At 40.1% G+C, this 19,426-nt stretch overlaps 1 protein-coding gene across 1 annotated transcript in view; it reads right to left on the reverse strand.

Moving 5' to 3' along the window:
• The window catches only part of CTGF (connective tissue growth factor), a 10,967-nt gene extending 3,197 nt beyond the window's left edge, over positions 1-7,770 (reverse strand). The window contains exon 1 of the mRNA XM_010839690.1: positions 7,368-7,770. Within this exon, the coding sequence (XP_010837992.1) occupies positions 7,368-7,770 (403 nt within the window). The remainder of the gene's footprint in view (positions 1-7,367) is intronic.
• Positions 7,771-19,426: the final 11,656 nt, after the last annotated feature.

The raw sequence follows: 19,426 nt of genomic DNA on the forward strand, positions 1-19,426 counted from the left end.
GGCTGGGGCGGCTGCCGTCGGACTGGAGGAGGTGGGTCGCCGGCGGTGGGAGTCGCACTGGCTGCCTCCTCTCAGCGGGGAAGAGTTGTTGTGTGAGGCCGGGGCGGGCGGCCCGAGGCTTTTATACGCTCCGGGCGGCCCCGGTTCGCCAATGAGCTGAATGGAGTCCTACACAAACAGGGACATTCCTCGCATTCCTCCCCACCTTCCTGCCTCATCAACTCACACCGGATTGATTCTGACCCCTTGACACTCAGCATTCCTCCCGTCTGAAAAAGCTGGCACACTCCAGCTCACCAAAAAAAAAAAAAAAGGCTCAGTATTTCCAGCCACCAAATAGGATTTTTCCCTCCTTGCCTCTTCGCACCACTCCTGATTTATATCATTTAAAAACACATCGGCAGTGATTTTATTATTTTTATACCACTTTTTAAAAAAATACCACTCATTTCTGTTTAAATCCTTTGTAGGAGATAGCTGAGAAAAGGCTAATAGCAGGGATTTCTGAAAAATTCGAAAGGGTTTCCTTTTTATTTTTTGGTAATGATTTTTAGTTTTAGAGACTGTCTGCCTTTGAAACTCTTCAGAGGGCACAAGAGGGGTTCATTGTATTTAACTGCTTGAAATCCCCAAGAAGCAGACGCATACCTGCAAATCTCTGAATTCCATATGCTGGGGATGTAGGAAATTGGTCATTTGTCGCATGAAATAACGTGGGTGCCCATGGCCAGAGTAGAAAGAGAATAAAGCCAGGGGTCTGAGTAAGGATGCAGTTCTACGGAAGAGATTTCCACACTCTTTCTTCGTGTTCTCTTAATATGTAGCAGTTTTAGTGTTGGGTGCATAGAGAGGGAAAAGGGATGATTGGGCATCAACATTTCCAGGAAAAATCGGTCTGTTGTTATGTCAGGACAACTGATACTGTGCTGGGTAGGTAGAAGCCCTGGGTGTTGGGATGTAAAAAGGGATGGGAAGACAGGAAAACCTTACAGGAGGAGACTAGCATGAAGCTTGGGGTTTACTTAGGGAGTTTTAAACACAGTCATGGGTTTTTGAAAAATGAGTGATTTTTCTTATACTAAAACCCATAATCTTTGAATGTGAATTGGACTTGGTTTGTCTGGCAGTATTAAAAAAAAATCCAATTATATAACAAGAACACTGTATACCATTGTATTTGGTTGTAAACTGAGTGTCAGTAAATAATATATTTTAGTGACTCTCCACACACCTATGAATAGTGATTGTTACTTCTTATTACCCTAGGAGCCTGAAGCCTAATAGAGTTAGATTAGATCAAGGCAGGAACAGGTTTTATTCCCTGCGCTCCTGTGCAGATGTCAAATATGGCCAACAAAATCTAAACATATGTCCCTTTCCTAATATTGCTATCTAGCTTCACTAAGGAGTCAGGTAATTAACTGTGCTTCCTTTTAGAATCTATAGTTTAGTTGCTTGTTTGTTAATAACTCCAGTTTCCATTTTATGGAAAGAGAATGATTCCAGGGCTATGCCATTTTTTCCTATTTAATGTCACATTGTTTGATGCTGGTGTTACCCATGAGCAGATTCGTTTTAGCCATTGATTATTTTGTGTATAGGTTGAAGATTAACCTGTCTATTTAGGATGCAAAAGCAAGCTTTCAGGACATTATAGATTATAATTTGAAAATAGCCTGTTTAAACAGGCCACATTTTTTTCAAGTTTCATTTTATTCTGTTGAAAAAGAGCCAAGAAAAAAATAACTAACTTCAGCACAAACCGCATCATCTGTGCACAATTACCTTGTTAAGCAATCCACATGTTGTACAGTGTAGTTGCATGTCAACCATGTGAATGGCCAGCCAGCGATGGGGGCCTCTGAAGCTGAGGAAGAATTTTCATCATTGTTATTTAATGTTCTTTCCAAGCATTCCTCAAAGAGAAGAGGCCTTAAAATTTCCTATTTAAAGAAGGAACATTCCAAGTTATGTTAATAGCCACATGTGTATTAAAGGTAACTTGGTCCCCAATTTTTTCTTCCCCTGTGGATGATTTTAAAAGTCTAAAATATGTGGGAAGCCACAGTGAAATCTTTCAAGACCTAAACCTCCAATTATATCTACCACTAATGGCTGGAAAGGTGTGGTGGATGGGGAAGGGTAGGGATGAGAAGCTGGGACCTCACCCAAGGTGGCCTGCGGCCTAGGTCATGAGCTCTCGTGGCCTGCAGGGTGAGAGAGCTGGGAAAACCAGTTGGGGATTTTTGAATCCTCTAGAGGTCCTAAGAGCCACCACCACCACCAGCTTCATGTCCAGCAGAGTGGAGACTCATTCATGGAGGGGCTAAATTGCTAGACTGGGTTCCAATTGGGTGACCTGGGTTGTATTCTTGGAACTGCCATTCATAAATTTTAGGGAAGTCACAAGTAGGAGTCATATTCTTAAGTTTTCACTTATAAAGTGATGGTAATAATAAGAATATTTTATTTCATAGGGTTTAAGTATAATTAGATTATAGTTTTCAGAGAATTAGTGCTTTATTTATCTTTCTTGATTTCCTGTTTTGCCACAAGCACATAACAAGTATATTCCTGTTCTGCTGTGCTGTTAAAAAAATATCAGGTCATATTATAAAAAGAATTTGGTTTTACTGTAAAATTCACGTGGTCTTTTGAAGTCTCAAAAATCCATGCTATGCTATGCTAAGTCACTTCAGTCATGTCCGACTCTGTGCGACCCCATAGACGGCAGCCCACCAGGCTCCCCCATCCCTGGGATTCTCCAGGCAAGAACACTGGAGTGGGCTGCCATTTCCTTCTCCAATGCATGAAAGTGAAAAGTCAAAGTGAAGTCATAGTTAGCTCCAATTGGATAGTTTTAATATTGGCTGAGAGAAGACAGCATATTGAAATATACAGAACATGGAATCTCAGAATAGAAAAACATGCTCTGCATGTAAGGTTAGATTGGGGCTTTATGATCAAAACTCTTCTGAAAGATTTAAAACAAAAGATTATGAAGAGAGTGACTTAAGAGGGAGAGAGAAAGAGTGAATACACCCAAGACATTCACAGACTCAAAAGTATGTTTATATTGTGATACAGATCATCTGGTGTCAGGAAATTCAAAGGGAAAGGCTGACACTCTGTCCTTCACTCATGCCGTGGAATCTGAATTCTTGTACTATTATAAATGACTCAGCAAATGTTTGTGTGTGCCTGGGCGGTAAAGTGGAAATAGTGGCTTCTTACAACTTCTTCCAGCTCTGACTTATCCCAGGGCTTTTGACTGACAGCAGGTCAGAAATGGAAGAAAAAAGTTCTTTGAATTTGTGTGCAGAATGGTTAAGATGCACTAATTTTGTCTTGTAAGCAAGTGTTTATCTGGCCAGTGCTTTTTAGAGAGCATTTTTTTTCCCCTGGTAAAATGAGGAATTCACTGAGATGGCCACTGAGTCCTATTTACAGAGCTATATAAGGTATGCGTGTGTCTACTCAGGCATCCTTTGTACAGGTCGTTTGGTTAAGGCTTGTAAGATGTTCAGCTGCGGATGTACTACATTCCTTCTTTTATGTTCTTTGTTGTTGTTTTTTTCCCCCCCTAAAAAAAAGATAAGTTACTTGATCAGGTATCAGACATAGAGAAAACCTGGCAGGAATACAGGAAAGTGGCCAGACTTGGAGTGTTTGTGTACTTAAAGAAGGAATCTTGCACACTTCAACTTTCAGTCATAGACATTTTCTTATAAGAGCAAGCGGGAGTCTGTGCCAGCCCTCAAAGCGGAAATCAAAGCTCCCAGGGAATGTGACTCAGAGCCAAGACCCGTACGCAATGCATACACTGAGCTGTCAGATTTATAGGTAGTCTGGCCGTATAAGGACATCTGGACAGGGAGCGATTTGTCGTGGGTTGGGAGGGGCTTATGATTTTTCTGACATGCCTCAAATCCAATCAAGTAAATGAATTCCAGCAAAAAAAAAAAAAAGAAAAGAAAAGAAAAAAAGGTGTGCCAGAGGCTTTTGGAAAAATAGTAATAAATATTATCCTAAAATCTTCCGGGACCCTGGCGTGGCTTACATTTCCTTGTATTTGCTTAAGATGAAGGTTAAAGAGAGGGCGTACTCCCTGGGAGTTCAGAGGTGGAAAAGAAGCACGGATGTTTACTATTGAAATGACATTCATTTCCTTCGTGCTTTCCTCTCCTTATAATTAGTTCTCTGATTTTCTGAGGCTATTTTCTGATGCAAAGGTATTTGTCAGAAGGTAGTCAAGACCGTTCCATGTGGTCTGTGCTTTATGTTTGCTTGTTCATTTACTTGCTGGTAAATGAAGTTGAGGGTTAGAGGAGTGAGGGAAGTAAAGAATTTTTTTTTTTTAAATATGCTGTTTCCTTCAGTTTGCTATTTGTCTCACTTATTCTGTTCTTTGAATGAGAATCCTGTGTAGCTTCTAGTCTGCTTGCATTAGTCTGAGATGGTGCTGGAGATTACAGATGCTTCTACATGGAGATGTGTCTCTCTAACACTTTTCCTGATAGGTTAGCAACACAAGTGTATTGCCATAGCAACCTGGAGTATTTACAACCCTTAGGTAGAGTCTCCTAGATACTTAATGGTGATAAGTGAGTAGGAATGAAAAGAATGGGGGTAACCATTTTTTCAAATGTGTGATTGGGGAAAGGAAATCAATAGGTTTAAGAGGAAGATAGAATTTAGATGAGATCATTTATTTCAGAGAATGGGAGTAAGTGAAAGGATAAATATTTTGAGAAGACTAATGTAGAATATACTTGAATGTGTTCTTAGAGATTTTGCTGGGGAGCGGGAAGGTGGGGGCAGATGAAGCCAGAGCCATCAGCTCATGCTTTGAAATGTCCTCCCACCTCCTATCAATAAGCCTGAGGCCCCTTCTCAAAATTTCAGGGCTCCCTGGAATACTTTTTGAAAATCATTAGGTAGGACTTAGAGAACTGGCTAGGCTTCCCAGGTGGTTCAGTGGTAAAGAATCTACCTTCCAAGCAGGAGACTCAAGTTGGATCTCTGCGTTAGGAAGATCCCCTGGAGCAGGAAATGGGAACTCACTTCAGTATTCTTGCCTGGGAAAGCCCAGAGACAGAGGAACCTGGCAGGCTGCAGTCCATGCATGGGGTCACAAAAAGACAGACACTACTGAGCGACTAAACAACAACAACAACAACAGAAGAACTGGCTGGGAGCCTGGAGATGTGACTTCCACATCTGCTATTTACCTTCCGTGGGGGCTCAGAGATGGCCCTGATCTCTGAGTACTCAGTTTCTCACCTGCTTGTAGTATTTTTAGCCTAAGTACTTTTATAAAATGTCTGGCAGCTTTAAATGTACCCATCTCTTCTATCTTTCAGTGGTTCTTGCTCTTCTTAGGACTAAGTCCAGCTGAGCCTTGATTTTTAAAAATTCCATCACAGTTTGACTTAACACCATTTATCTTTGCAGGGATTTCTGAGTATTAAAGCTGTGTGAAAGCTTAGAGAAAATCAAATCTGGCTTCTTCATTTTTTAGCCTAGGTGCTCAGAATTGGTAGAGACATTTAACAAATGAACTTTCATGTAAGAATATCGAATGTAAATATTCAGGAGACAACTAAAATTTTATTATTTCCTGTATCCATGATGTTTTCTTTAGGTTATTTATTTCTCAGAAAGCCAAGATGATATTTTATGCTTAACATCATGCCACATACATTTTACACTCTACATATATTTGGGCTGACTTTCTTCTTTCATTTGGTTTATAATGCAAACTGTGCTACCATGAGAATGACAAGCAGATTTTCAAATTAAATGGGAACTGGTAGCCAGTACATTCTAGACTATTGAAAACTAAGTTGTTCAAATTTTCCAAAGAGTTTCTAAATATTCCCTTATGTGTGAGTTTTTTAAAAACTGTGCATATGGGAATTGTATATTAAAACCTAGACAGATGGATAAGGCTTTTTGAAAAGGTATCAGAGCTGCTAGGTCAGAGCTTACACCATTAAGGAAGAAAAGCCACTCTATTAAAACTCTTGACACCATCAGATTTGAAGTAAATGTGAACTAATGCATTGTTTAATTTGACATTAGAATGCACAATGGCAATTTTGTCTGATCAATTTAACAGGAATGCTTCTTAGTGCTCTGTCCGTGTGCCTGAAATGGATACCCTCTATGGCTATATTGCCTTGTGTTTATGTAGAAATTTTAAATTTACAAAAGCCCTTTTACCTAAACGATCTCGCTTCAACTTCATAACAACCCTGTGAGGGATATTGTTCCCATTTTGTAGGTGAGGAAATCAAGGTCCAAGAAGATTGAGTAACTATATAAGCTTGGACAGAGGTGGAGCAGGACATGTGAATTTAAATTCAATTTTAAAGGGAATACCCTACCTCTTCTTGCAAACTCCACTGCTTCTTTTCTTCACTTTTTATATACACTGATCTCTGAACAGTGCATGTTCTTAAAATAGTTATTTCAGAGCTTCTTAAAACTCTTGAAGCACACACCCTAGAAGGCATATAAAACACTGTGGGATAATTAGCAGAGTTAGCATTATGTTGCTGAGATAAGCATGAAGTAGAAAGATAACGTTTACTAATCTGTGTTAGGAGAGACTCTTGGGCTTAGACAAAGATTTTTTTCCCTGACAATTAAGATTTTTGTGATTTTGCTGTGTAGGCAGATGTGTTGCTTCTTATCCACTAACAAACTAATGTAGCTAAAAAAGGAAACATGAATCAAGATGATGGGTATGCTTTGGGAGGCTTAATATCAGGGTGTGTACTACTGTGACATCAGCTTCAGCCCACACTGAAAATGTTCAGTCTCTAACTCAATGCTGTCTTGTTTAGGCTGGGAATAGGACCAACCACAGGCATCAAAAAAATATCTTCTTGAATAGTTGCATCATTCCCTGATAAGCTACCCATGTGAATAGATGCTATGACAGAGTCTCAGGCCATGAACACTAAACTGGTGTCTACTATAGACCGATTTTTCACAATTATTACTTAATAGGTATGTCTTAGCATGTTATTAACATAATGCTTATTTTATGAACTTCATCTTCAGTGAAAGTGCACTTTCCTCATATTGAATCCAGTGTGCATTTCAGGCTTACAACTTTCCCCTTCTTTCTCTAAGGAATGATATGATTTGAATCCTTTTGAGTTTCATGTTGTCAATGGAATGAGATCTGTGTCATCACCACACATGGCAGAGATTAAGAGTGTTGTTGCCTGGGAGTGGCAGGTTTGTAATGCGGGGGTTTTCTTATTGACCCATGTGTGTGTATGAAAGCTAACAACTGCAGGATAAAGTTTCATGTAACCATAGACTTAACTTGCTCATGTCTGGAAATATTTTACCATTAAGCCGTTTCTCACGTATAGATGATGAAAGCTGATTTTGTCCAAATGAATCTTTGGTGGTATCTTCGTCATTTCCCACCGCTCTCTGTTGATTCTTCTTGCTCATCTGTTTTACCCAGCTGTTTCCAAATGTGGTGGATTCCTGAGACTCCCACTGCTTGCTTTCAACACTGTAGGTAGGAAGGCAAACTTCCAGCCTATCTTCACATAGACTGTGAACCAATTTTACTTTGCAGTGAGGTGAGGCACTGCTGGGCACTGTGCTGGGTGCTGTGGCGGGTGCTGTTGTAGTAGAACTGAGCACAAAACCCTCCCTCTGCACAGGCCTCTCCTCGCCAGTCCAGCAGATTTTACCAGACCAGCTTATGGAGGAGCTGCCAGCCAGCGGCTGCCACGGCATGGTGGTACCTCTTATGCTTCTCTGGTGTTCTCTTCCTGCTCACGGAAGCCTGGTCTTAATCTAAAGGGGGCTCAGGAACTCCAAATTCCTGTATTGCTCATGCATCACATACAACTTTCCAGGAAGGAAAAATGACCTCTTATTGAGTAGAAGTGGAGAAGGCGATGGCACCCCACTCCAGTACTTTTGCCTGGAAAATCCCATGGATGGAGCAGCCTGGTAGGCTGCAGTCCATGGGGTCGCGAAGAGTCGGACACGACTGAGCAGCTTCACTTTCATGCATTGGAGAAGGAGATGGCCACCCACTCCAGTGTTCTTGCCTGGAGAATCCCAGGGACGGGGGAGCCTGGTGGGCTGCTGTCTATGGGGTCGCACAGAGTCAGACACGACTGAAGTGACTTAGCAGCAGCAGCACTGAGTAGAACTGGCAATCTGTAGACTTCTGCCTACAACAACTGCCAAGGACTAGGGGTTTCTCAGACTCTGTGAGGGCAGGTGACCAAGTCCGTTGAGAGTGCATCAGCTGGTGGCCTTTTAGAAAAGCACTGCTGAAGGTCACTTGCTTAGGCTCCTTCTTTTTAATGGCAAGGATGGAGGTAGGGAAATTTTACTGTTCTGTTATTTTAGGCAGCCCAGTATTCAGACAACCTTAGGAAACCAAAGGGAAAAAACAAAGAAACCAGTAGCATGTTTTAAAAACCCTTTGGTGCTTGCATTTTAAGATCTCAAGAATAAAGCCTACAAAGTAAACTTGATTTGTATTTAATTAAAGATGATTTTCAACAGTTCTTTTTTTGAAAGTTAAAAATGTAGTTTACTGAAAGATACACATCTTTACAGCCTTCCCAGGTGGTGCTAGTGGTAAAGAAACGGCCTGTCAATGCAGGAGACTTAAAAGATGTGGTTTTGATCCTGGGTTGGGAAGATCCCCTGGAGGAGGGCATGGCAACCCACTCCAGTATTCTTGCCTGGAGAATCCCATGGATAGAGGAGCCTGGCGGGCCACAGTCCACAGGGTCACAGGGAAAGACTCAGACATGATTGAAGCGACTTAGCATGCATGCATGTGTCTTTACAAAGAGTAATGGCAAACAGTCCAATTTAGAAGTTTAAATAAATGTAGATGATTTTAATACTAACAATATATATATAAAGCTGAAGTCACTGCCTTTGAATAATTTTTGATATTCTAGTATGAAATTTTATTACTTTAAGTAGGTTAATTCTATAGTTTAAAACAGTTCCTAAAATTAGCCACCACTGTGGATTTAACTAGGCTGACTTTTTGTTATCTTGATTTCAAGTGTTCTGTTGATAGAAGTAATACAGAAGTGATGTGAATATAGAATTTGCTGGACTTAGTATTTCTTTTTTTGACTGCTTCAGGAGATATCTTTTTTTTCCTTTTTATTTATTATTTCATTAATCAGCTGTTTTATTAAGTGTGTGACATCATGCAAACTAACCTATCTGAGCCTCAGTTGGCACCTCTTGGAGATATACTGCTGCTAAGTCGCTTCAGTCGTGTCCGACTCTGTGCGACCCCATAGACGGCAGCCCACCAGGTTCCCCCTTCCCTGGGATTCTCCAGGCAAGGACACTGGAGTGGGTTGCCATCTCCTCCTCCAATGCATGAAAGTGAAAAGTGAAAGTGAAGTCGCTCAGTCATGTCTGACTCAGCAACCCCATGGACTGCAGCCTACCAGGCTCCTCTGTCCATGGGATTTTCCAGGCAAGAGTACTGAAGTGGGGTGCCATTGCCTTCTCCATGGAGATATACTAGTACCTACTTTATAAGATTGTTGGGACAGTTTGAGGGAATGAAATCTCCAAATCTTGTAAAGTGCCAAGGACAATGCTTATCACAGTATAAGCACTCAATGAATGCTCGTTAAAGGATTCCTTTTAGCTCATATCTAAATATTTTCAGATCTAAATTTCTACATTAGCACATTGACCAAGTATTAGCCCCTTAGCCCAGTAGGTTTCGGGGTCATACGATCTGCATATTGCATGGAAAGAAAAGACTGTGCTGTTTCTGCTGACAGCCCTCTTCCAGCAAAACACATACCATTGTTACGTCACTTGTGAATAATTTATGACTTGTGATTCTGTCCTTAGGATCCCATTTTTTTTTTTCTTTTTTGCCATCAAAGTGTCACAGGGGTGGGTGGGGGAAGTATAAGTTCTTGAAAGAAGCAAAGAATACAATTAAGGAATTTGATACCAGTTATTATTGAATGTGCATATCGACAACATCTAAGAACATTATATTAATATCCATGAGAAAGTAAAAGTGTTTATGCTAAAATAATAAACTAGGCTGCTATTCCATCTTGGATTTAGTTGCAAAACCAATGCCTGGAAAATGTCTCTGTGGGACAGGAGATGTGTGTGTGTGTGTGTGTCCACATGGGTGATATTGACATTGTAGGAGAGGGAAGAAAATTTAAGTTTCTAGTTTTTGCTGTTGAAATCATGAAATGAAAGAGAGGAAAAGAGAGAAATACTAATATATATATAAGATGAGGATGAGAATGGCTTGGCAACAATAATATGACACAGCCTCACATCATGAATGATACTGAGTCCCCTCTGTACATATGGGAAATTTTAACTTTATGGAATTCAATTGCTAGAAAAGACAATTTCAAAATAGAACTGTGCAAGTGGAAAATGAAATATCCCTTCGGATGATGCAGTTGCACTTAATGGCCATAAAAGGGGTGACCTAATTTTATCATGCTAATAGTAAAAGTTGTGGTATTTCATCTGCCTCTTGGGAGAAAGTGAGGCACAATGAAAGTATTAGGGAAGCTGAATAGAGAAACCTAAAGATTGAGTAGATTGGTGATGATACCATGTGACTCTTCCCTGTTGGAAAGTAGTCATCTCGGCAGGTGGTTGGTCAGCCTTCTTTCTCTCTCTCTGCTTCCCCCCAGAGCCTGCCTTCAGGATCCTGATATTCACAGATAAGAACACCTTTCCCATACTGCCTCCCTTTCCCTCGTCTCCAAAGTGGTGCAATGTTCTCAACAAACCCTGTCCTAAAGATGCTTATTCTTATGAAATATCTTCCTATGTGTCTTTACAGACAGCACACTCACAGATTTTCTGACTTGTTGGGGGCTTTGTACCTGGCTCCTGCTTCTTCCACCGAGCCCTAAGTCCTGTAAACATCATGGGTTTACTCCAATATCTGCTGGAAGACACTTGCAAGTTCTTGTTGCCTGTTTCTTTGAAGCCAGCCAAACAAAACAACCCACGCTTTGTCCTGCACATCCTTCTATAGAGTGTGTTTTTTTACTCTGAAGCTCCTAAAACACACGTATACGTATGGCACACAATGACAAACACACACACACACTGTTTTTACTGTCTCTAAATATTTACCATACAACCCATTGTAATAAGGTTTCTGATTTTAGCACAGGGATTTGCCACCTATTCTTTGCCAAATCTAGTGGATTCTTTTCAGTCCTTATATATAACTTGATTTCTCTTGGGTTTTGTAGTTGAGTCTCATCCTCTCTCCATCTCTTCGACCATTTCTTTTAGTCTCCCTCTGAAGTCTCATTTCGCCCTACCACAGATGCCCTGTAGTCTTTTGTCCGTGGTCTCTTCTTACTTACATGTTCTTCCACTGCCTCATGTAGATGGTTCCCTGCTCTCTGGATCTTGACCAGAAACGTTCTTGCTGTGCACAAGACATTAATCTGAATGTCCTACACAGACCTTAAAGTACTCAACTGCTGCTGCTGCTAAGTCGCTTCAGTCGTGTCCGACTCTGTGTAACCCCATAGACGGCAGCCCACCAGGCTCCCCTGTCCCTGGGATTCTCCAGGCAAGAATACTGGAGTGGGTTGCCAAAGCCATCCCCAAATCTACTCCCTTTAATTTTCCCAGTTTTAGTGATGGGAACCAACGTCACTCCATATTGAAGCCTGTACGCTGTTTGATATTCCTTTTTCTCTTTCACATCCTATGTCTAGTCAGCCCCAAAGCTCTATGGACTCTACCTTCTTATGATATTTTCCCAGTATACCATGCCATTAGTATCTTTTGTCTGAATCCGTATTAGTTGTTTTTGTTATTAACTATTTTTTGACCTACCTTATTTGCCCTTTCCAATTTGCCCCTTCCAATGCTGCCAGAAGTACTGCAGAGTATTCACTTTCCTGCTTAAAACTTTCACATGGTTTTCATTGCCTTTGAAATAAATTCCTTTGTCTGGTTCCTATCTTTGCCATTCTTATTTCTCAATACCCACCACCCCTGCCCTGTTTTTCATTTCATGTTTTGTTCTAGTAACTTAGTTTCATTATGCTAATCATGGCCATATTACATACTCGTCTTGCTTATCCAGCACCTGGAGGAGCTGTAAAGTGTGTTTACACCAAACACAAACTTTCAACTATATTAGGAGCTTGTTATTCTTGATCTAGTACATATACATTCACACATAACACATGCATTTAGTGAAACAAAAAACTTATAGAAACAATATTTATTGTTACCATATATGATACTTTTGATACTTTAAAATCAGTTTTCTATTTCATTTTTTAAAAATGTTGATTTTGGCCTCAGTGATACTATGATTTATAAGAAATATATAATGGTCTTTCAGTGATATATGTATACTTGGTCTTTGTGCCATTTCTGGCTCACAGCTTTCAGAACACTTGAAATTTCCTAAGTATTGGGAATGATAAAGGTGTCTTTTGTTATATGAATGAGGTAACCTTTGGAAACACTTAAGGATTGCCATTGGCACCAACCTTGAGATTAGAGGATTGAGACCTCCTTTCCCCCTCTTCCCATCCCCACCATATGAGACCTCTGGGGAGCTGCAAGAGGTTCAATCAATCGCCAATGGTTGATGATTTAATCAGCCATGCCTATGTGATGAAGCCTCCATAAAAGTACAAAAGGACAGGGTTCAGGAAGTTTCTGGGTTGGTGACCACCTGGCAGTTTAGGAGCCTGGTGTGGCTGGAGAAGGCATGGATCTCAACACCCTTTCCACCTACCTTGCCATATGCATCTCTTCCATCTGGCTGTTAAGTAAAATGTTTTTTTGAGTTCTGTGAGCTGTTCAAGTAAAGTAATAGAAAGCAGGGAGGGGGTTGTGGAAACCTTTAATTTATAACCAGTGAGTCAGAAGCATTGGTAAGAGCCTGGGCTTGCAACTGACCTCTGAAGTGGAGGACAGTCTTATGAGACTGAGCCCTTTAATTGTGCAATCTGAATTGTTTGTTAATGTGGAGAAACCTACACACACACACACACACACACACACGCACGCACACACACTGAAACTGGATCTAAGAACCCTTTCAATCTCTAAGCTTATTTTACTGTCTAATAGAAACCACACATTAGAAATAAGATACGTGGATATAACTTTGCAATCCCAGGTTATCAGGATAGGCTATTTGAGTAAGCATTGGAAGAAAGGGGAAGATCATGAGGATGTGAAGTTTGGGGACGCCATAGACATTTTAGGATCATCAAAAGAGCACCTGTAGATGCAGGGAGATGAATGTGTGGAGTCCTAGCAAAATACAGACCAGAGATGCAAAGAAAACCTGAATTCTTGGTACTAAATCAATTTTGTCAGTTTCATGAGCCAGTATGTCTAGCTCTCCTTTTTTTAAATGAGTTCCATTTAAGTTCAGTTCAGTTCAGTCTATCATGTCCGACTCCTGCCACCTCATGGACTGCAGCACACCAGGCTTCCCTATCCTTCCCTATCCCCATCTTCCAGAGTTTGCTCAAATTCATGTCCAGTGAGCCAGTGATACCATCCAACCATCTCATCCTCTGTCGTTCCCTTCTCCTCCCGCCTTCAATCTTTCCTAGCATCAGGGTCTTTTCCAATGAGTTGGCTCTTTGGCCAGAGTATTTGAGTTTCAGCTTCATTAGGGCTTCCCTGGTGGCTCAGAGGTTTAAGTGTCTGCCTCCAATGTGAGAGACCCGGGTTCGATCCCTGGGTCAGGAAGATCCCCTGGAGAAGGAAATGGCAACCCACTCCAGTATTCTTGCCTGGAAAATCCCATGGACGGAGGAGCCTGGTAGGCTACAGTCTACGGGGTCGAAAAGAGTCGGAAACGACTGAGCGACTTCACTTTCACTTTCAGTATCAGTCCTTGTAATGAATATTCAGGATTGACTGGTTTGATTTCCTTGCAGTCCAAGGGACTCTCAAGAGTCTTCTCCAACACCACACTTCAAAAGCATCAATTCTTCAGCACTCAGATTTCTTTATAGGCCAACTCTCACATCCATACATGACTACTGGAAAAACCATAGCCTTGTCTCGACGGACCTTTGTTGGCACAGTAATGTCTCTGCTTTTTAATATGCTGTGTAGGTTTGTCATAGCTTTTCTTCCAAGGAGCAAGTTGCTTTTAATTTCATGGGTGCAGTAGCCATCTGCAGTCATTTTGGAGCCCAAGAAAATGAAGTCTGTCATGGTTTCCATTGTTTCCCCATCTATTTGCCATGAAGTGATGGGACCGGATGCCATGATCTTAGTTTTTTGAATGTTGAGTTTTAAGCTGGCTTTTTCACTCTCCTCTTTCCCTTTCATTAAGAGGCTTGTTAGTTCCTCTGCTTTCTGCCATAAGGGTGGTGTCATCTGCGTATCTGAGGCTATTACTATTTCTCCTGTCAGTCTTGATTCCAGCTTGTGCTTCATCCAGCCTAGCATTTCACATTTATGTAGTCTGCATGTAAGTTGAATAAACAGGCTGACAATATAGAACCTTAACGTACTCCTTCCCCAATTTGGAACCAGTCTGTTGTTCCATGTCCGGCTCTAACTGTTGCTTCTTGACCTGCATATAGATTTCTCAGGAGGCAGGTAAGATGGTCTGTATTTCCATCTCTTTAAGAGTTTTCCACAGTTTGTTGTGATCCACACAGTCAAAGGCTTTGGCTTAAGTGAAAATAACGCCCAGTTGTGGATGTGACTGGTGATGGAAGTAAAGTCCGATGCTATAAAGAGCAGTATTGCATAGGAACCTGGAATGTTAGGTCCATGAATCAAAGTAAATTGGAAGCAGTCAAACAGGAGATGGCAAGAATGAACATTGACATTTTGGGAATCAGTGAAGTAGAATGGACCGGAATGGGAAAATTTAATTCAGATGACCATTATATATGCTATTGTGGGCAAGAATCCCTTAGAAGAAATGCAGTACCCTCAGAGTCAACAAAAGAGCCTGAAATACAGTATTTGGGTACAGTCTCAAAAATGACAGAATTATCTCTGTTTGTTTCCAAGGTAAACCACTCAGTATCGCAGTAATCCAAGTCTATGCCCCAACCACTAATGCCATAGAAGCTGAAGTTGAATGGTTGTATGAAGACCTACAAGACCTAGAACTAGCCCCTCCAAAAGATGTCTTTTTCATCATAGGGGACTGGAATGCAAAAGTCGGAAGTCAAGAGATACCTGGAGTGACATACAAGTTTGGCCTTGGAGTACAAAATTAACCAGGGCAAAGGCTAACAGAGTTTTGCCAAGAGAATGCACTGGGTTCCAGGTATCATACTCCAAAATGTCCTGGCTGAAACAAACTTTGCCAGTGTGAGAGAGATAATAGTTTTGCATTTATATTTTCTAAAGTAATTACTGATAATCTTTTCCAATTTGATCATAGTATTAGGATATAACAATGCTTCCCAGGCAACCCCTTTTTAAAATAACATAATGGGATACATAGAAAATGATAGTATGAAATGGTGGTTTGGGGCAAAGGCTTTCTAAAAGTTCTAAAATTTTGGAACGGTAAAGGTATAGAAATTACTTTGGTTTAAAGATATCAAAGATCATAGGGAAGCTTACTGGAAACTTGCTACTTTTTTTAAAAAGTGTTGAGGTAATTTAAAGTATTTCTTGGAAGTTGATTTCTGAGTATTTGTGAATAACCTCTCACATAGCATCAAGTACAAACAAATCTACCATTCAATGAATTCCTTATATAAAGTTTGAGAACTGGTTTGAGCTTTAAAATATTCTATAAATATTCTGTGTTTAGCTAAAACTGCAAATTTACTAAGGTATTAGGAACTATGGTGACTTATATTTATATAGCTTATTTCTATCAATTCATTTATTGATCATATAAATGAAATATCTGAGGCTTATGTATTCATATCTGGTAAACTTATGGTTTTCAGAACACTAGGGAATACAGTGTTTATTTCACTCAAGCCATTGAAGTAAAAAGTTCTCTAGAAAATTGGATATGGGGAATATAAGAAAAGTTGCTGGTTGATGTATTGCTAACAATTAATGCAATTGTCAAAATTGCCTAACCTTAGGCATAAGAAGAACTTAGTGGAAAATTCTTCCAGGCTAGTAAATTTATTCAAATGCTCTAAATTAAACAAATAGACATTGTTTTCCTTGCAATGAAATAAGTAATCCACAAATATTTTGAGCATTTGATATATTTCTGACTGTTTCAAACACAGTGGAATATTAAAAGATATCTAGTTTTTGCTTATGAGGAGGTTATGATCTATTTGCAGAAGCAGGTTATAAGTATTAAACCAATGATACTCAGATTTCTGACATGGGAACCACATGACACTGAAAATTCTGGAGGATTGTTGCTATGTAATATTTCATGACCCCAAAGTTTATTAGAACTTTTGAAGAACTTTAAGGTATAGATTATGATAGAACCACATGCTATGAGGCTTGAGAGCTTTTTCTCGTGTCAGTCAGTTGGTACTGAGTCATTAAGTGGTCATGAACGGATATAACATTAAGTGTTCTGTAAGTGAAGAGGAAGGAGAAGTAACCAATGTGACTTTTTAATGGCTACAAGCTGGGTTAAAAAATGAGGACATGAGAAACAGCAAGGGCTTTCCAGACCTTCAGTTCAGTTCAGTCGCTCAATTGTGTCTGACTCTTTTCGACCCCATGAATTGCAGCATGCCAGGCCTCCCTGTCCATCACCAACTCCTGGAGTTGACTCAAACTCATGTCCATTGAGTCGGTGATGCTATGCAGCCATCTCATCCACTGTCGTCCCCTTCTCCTTCTGCCCCCAATCCCTCCCAGCATCAGAGTCTTTTCCAATGAGTCAACTCTTCTCATGAGGTGGCCAAAGTATTGGAGTTTCAGCTTTAGCATCAGTCCTTCCAATGAACAATGGTGAAATCAGTTGACTTTGCAAATGTTGTGACATATATGGAAGAGAATAGGTGGTCTGTTTGGACCTCAAGTCACAGGAATGAAATAGAAGTATTAAGGAAGGAACTACAGTGTAGGGACTGCAATCCTAATGTCTTTCTTTTACTCTAATGTTAAATACTTCAGTTTTAGTTTTAGTCCTTTAGTCCTCTAGTCTTTAGAACATGTATGGCACTGCCATGGACTGTAGCCCATCAGGCTCCTCTGTTCATGGAATTCTCCAGGCAAGAATACTGGAGTGCATTGCATTCCCTTCTTCAGAGGATCTTCCCAACCCAGAGATCAAACCCAGGTCTTCTGCATTGCAGTCAGACACTTTACTGTCTTGAGCCATGTGTATATATATAGCTTTATAATAATTTTCAGAGCTTAGAAAATGTTAAGAATACACTTTAAAATTTATAAGGAATGATTAAGAGAGTCTCAAAAGTCAGTTAGTAATGCTGAAATTATTGTTATGCTTCTGTTTCTCCTCTGGCCTTAGTAGTAGTGTTAGTCGCTCAGATGTATCTGACTCTTTGCGACCCCACAGACTGTAGCCCATCAGGCTCCTCTGTCCATGGGATTCTCCAGGCAAGAATACTGGGGTAGATTGCCATTCCCTTCTCCAGGGGATTTTTCCAGCCCAGGGATCAAACCCAGGTCTCCTGCATTGCAAGCAGCTCTGGCCTTAAGTAGTATCTATAATTTTTTCTGTCTACAGCCTGCAAAGCACCAGGAATATGAAAAAACAGAAAACACAACAAACATTTGTTGAATTAATGCATCTTTCCTGAGAGCAGAGATTATATTTCTTCTTTTTTTTGTCATTCTCCATGACTCCTGTATGGTGTTTTGCATGCAGTGGACTAACTATAAAGTATTGAAAATGTTTATATTATTGAGAAACAAGCATGACTGAAGCCAATATTACTTGGTCAAACTGTCTCACGCATTCTTTCATTCATTCAGCCATTCAGTCATGGGTACATTCACAGGAACTGTACTCAGGACTATTAGTCTGATGTGATTTTATGCCTTCCCTGGTGGATCAGTGGTAAGGAATCTGCCTGCCAATGCAGGAGATGTGGGTTTGATCCCTGGGTTGGGAAGATCACTTGGAGAAGTAAATGGCAACACACTCCAGTATTCTTGCCTGGAAAATTCCATGGACAGAGGAGACTGGCAGGTTACAGTCTATGGGGTTGCAAAGAGTTGGACATGACTTAGCGACTAAACAGGCTGTCCAACTCTTACTGATCCTTCAACTCTTAACTCTCTTGTCACCTTGTTTAGCATTCCAGACTGAGTTAGGTGCTTATCCTTTCATAACCATTTTCTAATTGTATGGTAATTTGTGTGTATCTGTTACCAGATAGGGATGCATAAGAGAAGAATTGAGTCATTCACTTCTTGGTCCCTAGTGCTAAGCCTAATACCTTGTTTATAGGTGTCACTTGAGGGAAGTTTGTTGAGTAAATGTTTGTAAAACAAATATAATCTTTAATGATGATATTGTCAGATATATGACTTTGGTAATTTGACTTTTAAGTATTGTGTTAGGAAAATTGAAAAAACTGCCAGTTATAACGGTTTGGAGACAAAGTATGCATTAATAGGAAAGAATAATTATAAACACAGAAATTTGATATAAGCTATATGATGAAATGTACATAACCATTAATAAACTATTCATATTATAATAGACTATTCACATTTTTATTGTGACAAACTTACTGTGTATCTAATAATTAAAACATAATTGTTAATGAAAGTGCTCAGTCACTCAGTTGTTTCAGATTCTTTTAGTATATTCATCAAAAATTATGTAAAACATGAAATGTACATTTGAGTATATCTTGAGCTGTTTGTTGTTTAATCACTAAGTTGTGTCTAATGGACTGTAGTCCCGTGGACAGTAGTCTGCCAAGCTTCTCTGCCCCTGGAATTTTCCAGCAAGAATACTGAAATGGGGTGCCATTTCCTGCTCCAGAGGATCATCCCAGTCCAGGGATCAAACCCACGTCTCTTGGGTCTCCTGCATTGGCAGGTGGATTCTTTACCACTAGTGCTACCTGGGAAGCCTAATTGTTAATGAAAAGTGAAAGTCTCCCAGTAGTGTGTGACTGCAATCCCATTCCTGGCTCCTCTGTCTATGGAATTATCCAGGCAAGAACACTGGAGTGGGTTTCCAGTTCCTTCTCCAGGAGATCTTCCCAACCCAGGGATCGAATGCAGATCTCCTGCATTGCAGGCAGATTCTTTACCAACTGAGCCACTAGGGAAGCCCTTAACTGTTAATGATAGGGTGATATTTATTCAATGTTTAAATAAATAATGACTGTCTCTTTAAATAACCAAATTAAATAGCACTTAAAATTTCTTTTTGACACTCTCAAATCAAATAAGTAACAATTATTATCTTTAGGTTGGAAGTATAGACTGATGAGATTTAAAATATTTT

This window comes from Bison bison, unplaced genomic scaffold (genome assembly GCF_000754665.1).
Source record: "Bison bison bison isolate TAMUID 2011002044 unplaced genomic scaffold, Bison_UMD1.0 scf7180017864132, whole genome shotgun sequence".
Classification (NCBI taxonomy): Eukaryota; Metazoa; Chordata; class Mammalia; order Artiodactyla; family Bovidae; genus Bison; species Bison bison.